Source organism: Durio zibethinus, chromosome 5 (genome assembly GCF_047325235.1).
Source record: "Durio zibethinus cultivar Kanyao isolate XHJ-2024 chromosome 5, ASM4732523v1, whole genome shotgun sequence".
Classification (NCBI taxonomy): Eukaryota; Viridiplantae; Streptophyta; class Magnoliopsida; order Malvales; family Malvaceae; genus Durio; species Durio zibethinus.
The window spans coordinates 35,250,386-35,257,716 of NC_143166.1; the positions used below are offsets into that span (position 1 = coordinate 35,250,386).

General features: G+C 34.2%; 1 protein-coding gene across 8 annotated transcripts; it reads left to right on the top strand.

The window, feature by feature from the left end:
• Window positions 1-249: 249 nt before the first annotated feature.
• LOC149518993 (uncharacterized) lies at window positions 250-6,498 on the top strand. 8 transcript variants are annotated; one of them, XM_089761421.1, is made up of 23 exons: window positions 250-314; window positions 409-535; window positions 742-895; window positions 1,712-1,791; window positions 2,091-2,177; window positions 2,295-2,345; window positions 2,452-2,569; window positions 2,655-2,711; window positions 2,813-2,877; window positions 3,071-3,154; window positions 3,250-3,300; window positions 3,399-3,461; window positions 3,552-3,598; window positions 3,727-3,796; window positions 3,883-3,945; window positions 4,377-4,466; window positions 4,543-4,581; window positions 4,659-4,886; window positions 4,984-5,069; window positions 5,324-5,372; window positions 5,448-5,528; window positions 5,812-5,905; window positions 6,089-6,498. In XM_089761421.1, the coding sequence occupies exons 3-23, from the start codon at window positions 778-780 to the stop codon at window positions 6,274-6,276; spliced, it is 1,809 nt and encodes a 602-aa protein (XP_089617547.1). In that variant the 5' UTR covers window positions 250-314; window positions 409-535; window positions 742-777; the 3' UTR covers window positions 6,277-6,498. The 8 variants fall into 8 exon arrangements, 7 of the variants coding, with proteins under 7 accessions (XP_089617547.1, XP_089617544.1, XP_089617546.1 ...); XM_089761418.1 differs by lacking the exon at window positions 250-314 and having other exon boundaries at window positions 6,047-6,498; XM_089761420.1 differs by lacking the exon at window positions 250-314 and having other exon boundaries at window positions 3,558-3,598; window positions 6,047-6,498.
• The last annotated feature ends 833 nt before the right edge of the window (window positions 6,499-7,331 follow it).

The following is a 7,331-nucleotide window of genomic DNA, read 5'->3' on the forward strand; positions in this document are numbered from 1 at the left end:
AATTAAAGTAATATTTTGTAAAATATATTTTAAAATTTCCCCTATACCAGTAAGACTGCTTAACATTTCTACATTACTTATTTATTGCCATTACTATCTAATTTAATAAAATTTATTTTAGGAGTTGGTGATTGTTTGCTTATTGTTTTTGGGCCCCTCAAAATACTAGGAATGGCTGATAGGGTAGGGTAATGGGGTGGTAACCTTGTGTTTGTGTAAAGAAGGGCCCCGAATGGTGTTAGCCAATCTCATTCCTTTTACTTATCCTCCTGTTCTCTTAATTATCTCACTCTGTTTCTTCAGTATTTCTGATGGTGAGGAGGGGAGCGTTCCTGTCTTTATCTTTCCGCATCACAATTTTATTATTAATTTTTTATGTTTGATGCTTTTTATTTTGGTATCTCTTAGATAGTATAAAACAAGGCAAGGCACAAAGTCACATACTCCTATCTTCAAAGACTCCGGCTTTGACCATTAGCATCCTGCTTCTTTTATGAAGCTGATTTTGAGTTGGCCAGACGAAAGGTTTAATAAGGTAAGCACCCATTCTTCTTCTTTCTACCAGCCTTTTAACCATATGCGCCTAAATGAAGGTGTTGATATACTACTTTTATTCATAGCGGAGACAAAGAAGATATGTTATACTAGCTCTGTTCTGTTTTGCTCTGTTGTTTTGGATTGTAGGTAGGTGTTTGCTGAAAGATTTTCTTTTTTTTTTTCCCTTTTTTTTGATATGAGGAGAAGGCCAGAAAGTAAGGGAGAGGAGGGGTGAAGAAAATGAAGTACGTGCTGGTGACAGGCGGAGTAGTAAGTGGACTCGGGAAAGGGGTGACAGCGAGCAGCATCGGGTTACTTCTCAAGGCTTGTGGACTTCGCGTTACTTCTATCAAGATTGGTCTCTGCTCTTCCTTTTCCCATCTTTTTTCTTCATACTCGTTTCTTTTCATTTATCTTTCTATGTTTTTTTTTCCTTCCTCTTTTTAGATTTTCTGTCCTTATAACATAAGTAATTTCAAAAGATCCTTGAATCTTGAGAAATTTTCTAAACAGTTCTGCTTTCGTCTCTCCAGTCTTATTTATTTATTGTTAGTTTATTTATGTTTTTCCTAATTTTGTACCATAAGCTTACCTATATGTATTTGTAAAACTTCTCGACATCTGTTTTGTCTCACGCTAATTTGTTAGATTTTGCAGAGACCTATATCAAATTGTTAATTGTTATTGTTCTTTCATCATCTACCTAACTTACAAATTTCGAAATCATTTTCATTACATGTGAAGAAGAATTTCCTTTCTCACCACCGGTTCTTCTTTCCACGGTATTTGTAGAAGCCTAGACCGTATAAGGAAAGCGGAAGGAAGGAAAGGGTGCATGGAAAATTATTTTTCCTTTCATCCTTTTCTTTGTTTCGGTAAGAAAAATAAGAAGAAGGAAGGAAAATGAGTCGATTAATACTTTTCCATTCCCTTCAAATTCAATGTTTTGAAAAATCGAATGAAAGCAAACCTTAAACTCAAATTAATTATTTTATTTAATTTTTTTCGCAGTCTCTTTCTTTTCCCGTGTTTTTCATCCTCATAACAATCACAAATAAGAGAAAACAGTTTTCTTTCCTGTCTTTCCCTTGTTTTCCTTCACATTTTACCATTTGTTTTATTTTTCTTCTTTCTTATCGATCATGCTATTAATTATTTTACTTTCCCAATGTAGATCCTTACTTAAATAGCGATGCTGGAACGATGTCCCCTTTTGAGCACGGGGAAGTTTTTGTGTTAGACGATGGTGGTGAGGTAAAAATTAAAAGTTGTTATTCGAGAGGGATACTTATGAAAAAGGATTTAGAAGTTTCATTTGAGTGGGATTAATTATTCTTGTAAATTTGGTCTCCTGAATAGGATTATTACGGAGATAAGTTCTTAATATGGATATCTATACCAAAGTTTTCCCCTATCCAAGAATAGGATTTTTACGTAGATAACTGCTTAATATGAATATTTGCTTAATACATATAAAATTAGATGTATTTTTCGCTAGATTAATCCCATGGTTTTTTGGCCTGATATAAAGTATTTGTTTTTCCGTTTGAAAGGTGGACCTGGACCTTGGAAATTATGAGCGGTTTCTAGATGTCAAACTGACTCGTGATAATAACATTACGACTGGAAAGATCTACCAAGTAAGTTGCCTAAAGTGCACGTCTCCTTTGTATTCCCGTACCTACTAGTTAAATATATTTAGAGTGGTTAATAATGGTATCCTAATGTCAAAATTTCCTTTACTCATCTCGTGGCAGTTTGTTCTTGACAAGGAGAGAAGGGGAGATTATCTTGGAAAAACTGTTCAGGTTTCTCTGTAGTGCTGAAGCTAGGCGATAGTAATATAATATGCTGTTGCTTACCATTAGGTTTATACTCAGGCCATTTTTGTCTACATATTCTTGCAATTTGTAGGTTGTTCCTCACATTACAGATGCCATTCAAGAATGGATTGAGCGTGTAGCAATGATTCCAGTTGATGGAAAGGAAGGTCCAGCTGATGTTTGCGTCATAGAATTAGGTGGAACAATAGGTACACATACAGCTACAATATTGATTCATGCAACGTGATATAAGATTGTTTCCAATTATGTTCAAAGCAACATCTTTGCATGCAGGAGACATTGAATCCATGCCATTTATTGAGGCGTTAGGCCAGTTCTCATACCGTGTAGGTAAGGCTATACTATATCATACTCATAAAGACAAAAATGTCAATGCCCTTTTTCGTTTAGATTTTGCTTTAGTTGATTTATTTTCCTCAATACTTCTTCAGGTGCTGGCAACTTCTGTCTGATTCATGTCAGCCTCGTACCTGTTCTAAATGTTGTTGGTGAACAAGTAAGTCTCTAAACACTAGGAATGATGTGTACCAATATGTGCCAAAAAAGAAAAAAGATACTTTCTTACAAATATAACTTCTAGGCACATCCTTTTGGAAGATGGTTGATTCTCTTTATGCATCTTGGATAAATATTGGAACAAATTAATCCATTGGCTAATGCCCTTCTGGCATCTTGTCTACCATGTTCAGAAAACAAAGCCCACACAGCACAGTGTTCGAGGATTGAGAGGCCTGGGTTTGATACCAAATATATTAGCTTGTCGCAGTACAATGGTTTGATGTTTTTATCATTCTCGCCCTCATAGACATAACACACGGATGCTCTGTTCTGTTAGCTTTAGGTTCTGAATCCAGATTCATTTTTACAGGCACTTGATGACAATGTGAAGGAGAAGCTTTCTCAATTTTGCCATGTCTCGGTATGGTAATTAGAGGGAGAAAAGTTTTATTTGTGTTTTAGCAGAATGTTCATTTATTTGGCTGAAAAAATTTAGTTAATTAAAAACACTTGTTCTAGGCCGAAGATATTCTCACTCTTTATGATGTTCCCAACATCTGGCATATCCCTTTGCTACTGAGAGTAAGTAGTTGATTTCATTTTGAAGTATAATATTAAATGTTCTGCCTAATTTTGACAATTGATGACTGGATAGTTTTGATTCTTGACTAGGACCAGAAGGCTCATGAGGCGATTTTCAAAGTGCTTAATCTGTCAGGGTGTGTATGAGCTGATCAGTTCTATTTCTGTTCCTTGTTTCTGTCTAGAAATTTAATTTAAGCACTGACCATTGACCTTACATCATTTTGGGTCTGTGTTGCAATTTGCAATTGTGGTTTTTGCGCAGTACTGCCAAGGAGCCTTCTTTAAAGGAGTGGACAGCTAGGGCTGAAATTTGTGATATGTTACATGAGCCAGTGCGTTCCAACTAATTGTCAACTTCAATGTTAATCTTGTTCTGATTGCTTCTAAAGTCTTATGTTTTCATGTCATTAATATGCAGGTCAGAATTGCTATAGTGGGGAAGTACACAGGACTTTCTGATTCCTATCTTTCTGTACTGAAGGTGCACTTACGTACTGTTATGTTAGTAGTTTTTCCGTCGCAAATTTTATGTCCCCTTATATTGGAGTCTTTTGTTAGACTTGAAACTATCCTGTCCTAACTGTTAATAAACCCTATGTAAGCTTCTTTTTTTGGCCAGAACCTTACATAAGTCATTCAGATAACTTTTTGTAACTAAAAGACATCGTTATCAATTTATCTTGGTTATAACTTTTTGTAACTAAAAGTTATCGTTATCAATTTATCTTGGTCCTGGAGGATTGTTTTTATTGAATTTTTTTTCCTTTTTGTTCCAACTGATATCATATGGAGGGCTGATCAGTTTTTTTTTTTTAATTTTTTTAATGTAAATTAGTTTGAAAAACCAAAGTGAAGGTCATATGATATGTGATACATGAATTTTCATATAAAATTGTTTCGCTGTTTGTGCAGGCTCTGTTGCATGCGTCTGTTGATCGCCGCAAGAAACTTGTTGTGGACTGGGTTCCTGCTAGTGACCTTGAAGATACAACTGAAATAGAGGTCAAATTGATTTTAATCCGTGTTATGTATTGCTCTTTACTTCTTTAACTTCTTGATAAAAATATTTCGTTTTCAGAATGTTGATGTTTATAAGGCTGCATGGAAGTTGTTAAAGGTTCGTATTATTTAGTTATTTAATGTTCTTTGCTTGAAATGGTCTCTGGTAATCCTCTGACTGGCTTCTATCTTCAGAGCGCAGATGGTGTACTTGTTCCTGGAGGATTTGGTGACAGAGGGGTGCAAGGAAAAATTCTTGCAGCAAAATATGCACGGGAAAACAAAATTCCCTTTCTTGGAATATGTCTAGGAATGCAGATTGCTGTTATTGAGTTTGCACGATCTGTTCTTGGATTGAAAGATGCTAACAGCACCGAGTTTGATCCTAACACACGGAATCCCTGCGTTATATTTATGCCCGAGGTATAATGTTTTTCTCTTTGCTATTTGTACCTTACATCATGAAATCGAGTTATTGTGTCATTTCTTAAACATTTTCATGTCTCTGGCATTTGATCAGGGCTCAAAAACACATATGGGTGGTACCATGCGTCTTGGATCAAGGAGGACATATTTCCAAATTATGGACTGCAAATCTGTGAAATTGTCAGCACAGTGGACTTCTTTAATACAAGCATTAATTTGTGTTTTTGCACCTATTCATTTGTGAATACTATTATTTATTTATTTTTTGTAATGTTGGAATGTCTAAGGTAAATATCAAACGGTTTATGAAATTGGCCAAGTGATTTTTATTTTGCTTTTTTTGGTGGACCAAAAGTTTTGGCATTTATTAAATAAGGGCATTCTGATTGAATATGCGTCCAATTAGCTAATCCTTCTCTTTTGTATTCCCGTAGGTATGGGAATGGAAGGTTCATAGATGAGAGACATCGGCATAGATATGAGGTAAGTGGAATTGAGATGGGTACGTTTGATGTGTAAGCGTTCTTACGATGATAAAGAATAAGCCAATATTTGTAGGTAAATCCTGATATGGTAGCACGCCTTGAAAATGCTGGCCTATCTTTCACCGGCAAGGACGAAACAGGTCGACGCATGGAGGTGTGGATTCTTTGCTGTAGCTCGTCTTTGTTTTTTTATTGGGTTAATATCATGAATTATCTTTAAACTATAATAAAATGTTTAATATGGTACATAAATTTTGAATATATTAATTAATGTGATATTTAAAAATTTTTTATTCGTTACGTATCATTATTTGAAGCTGATTATACTAAAGGTGAGTATTAAATTAATTAACAGATTAATAATTTAAATATCACATTATAAAATTTTAAAATTCAAATACCACATTGAATTAGTATTTGACACTTTTATGATGCAGATTATTGAACTACCTGAGCATCCATATTACATTGGTGTTCAATTCCATCCTGAATTTAAATCAAGACCAGGAAACCCTTCTGCCTTATTCTTAGGTACTTTTATTGTCATTCCTATTTTTGCTTATCGGTTTATTTGGAAAGGCCACGCTCTTTCATGCATTTTTTTGTTATATGAATTAGTAAAGTTCTTAAAGCATGTTCAGGTAATGCTGTAATTTATGCTTTGTTTTTCAGAAATATTAGCTTGTTGTCGACGTAATTTCCATTCAAACGCAGGTTTAATAGCAGCAGCCTGTGGGCAATTAGATGCTGTCTTACAAGGCATCGGGAGCCGAGAAGAGGTCAATTGTGAAATTGGTAATTGTCTCTCTAACAAGAAAGTTTACCAAAACGGATATGGTACAAAGCCTGCAAATATCATAACAGATGCTATATACAGTTATTGCAACGGTGTGCATTCTTGAGTGTCTTTTGTCATCTATGGTCTGTAGTTTTCTGTAATGATACTGATTTTGACATGGGCTTTTACCGGGATCTCAGGATTGCCCTGTACTGTGGTCTTGTAGTTTTTCAAGAGGATTGCAGTAAAAACATAGCTGGATCCCTATATTTTAACAGGGGACAGCTTGTTGTATGGTTTCAGTAATAATTTTATTTGTCTTGGTCTTGACCTTTTGTTCCTTTAATTGCGTATAATGGTTCTCCGGCCTGCTGCCTTGTTCCATGGGCTACATATAAAAATAACATATTTTATTAATTTAATTTGATTCATATAAATAAATAGTTTTTTAATAAATTTAAATTTTATGACATATAGTATATATACGAGTTATGATGGGTACTAGGAAATTTTTGTGGAAGCAGATGTAGCTAGCTATGGAACATTTGCCATGAAGTATTATTTTCAAATGTAGTCTAATTTTCAGTCAATTCAGAATGAGCCATGACTACGTTGCCCTCTGATTTGAAAAAATATATAACAGAAATCTGCCATACTACAATGTTTCTCCGTACACATTTAACATTGTAATCCAAAAGCTTAAGCAGAAATGATCTATCTCTTGAAAAAGTCTTTAATAGATATGAACAGTTCATAACAAATTTCCCATGGTCAACACTAACAGTCTAAGGAAGATGCAGTAAAGACTGTCTAATTTGAAATAAACATGGCACTCCTCTTGTTTTGTTGTGTTAAGGTAATATTTTCTAATACTTTAATCAAATATAAATGATGGGTTATGATATTGTAATTAGAATAATATTTAATATTACGAAACAATTCTAATATTGTATGAGATTATTTTTTTAATTAGTGTGTCACCTATATATAAATAAGAGTTATATATATATATTTAAATAAATAAAAATATTAATAATGTAGTTTTTTGGATCTTTCTCTTGTGATATAGATCATCATGGTCGAACCACATTTAGAGTTAAGTTGTTTTATGGGTCTCCCTATTCACTTATGTTTAAAACCTTGCTTAGTGATCTCTTTTTTTTGTCTGCTTCGAGACTT

Coding starts and splice junctions, on each gene's coding strand:
- LOC149518993 (XM_089761418.1), top strand. CDS start 778: ATGAAGTACGTGCTGGTGACAGGCGGAGTAGTAAGTGGACTCGGGAAA. Junction 2,178..2,294: donor CGACTGGAAAGATCTACCAA/GTAAGTTGCCTA, acceptor ATCTCGTGGCAG/TTTGTTCTTGACAAGGAGAG. Junction 2,570..2,654: donor AGAATTAGGTGGAACAATAG/GTACACATACAG, acceptor CTTTGCATGCAG/GAGACATTGAATCCATGCCA.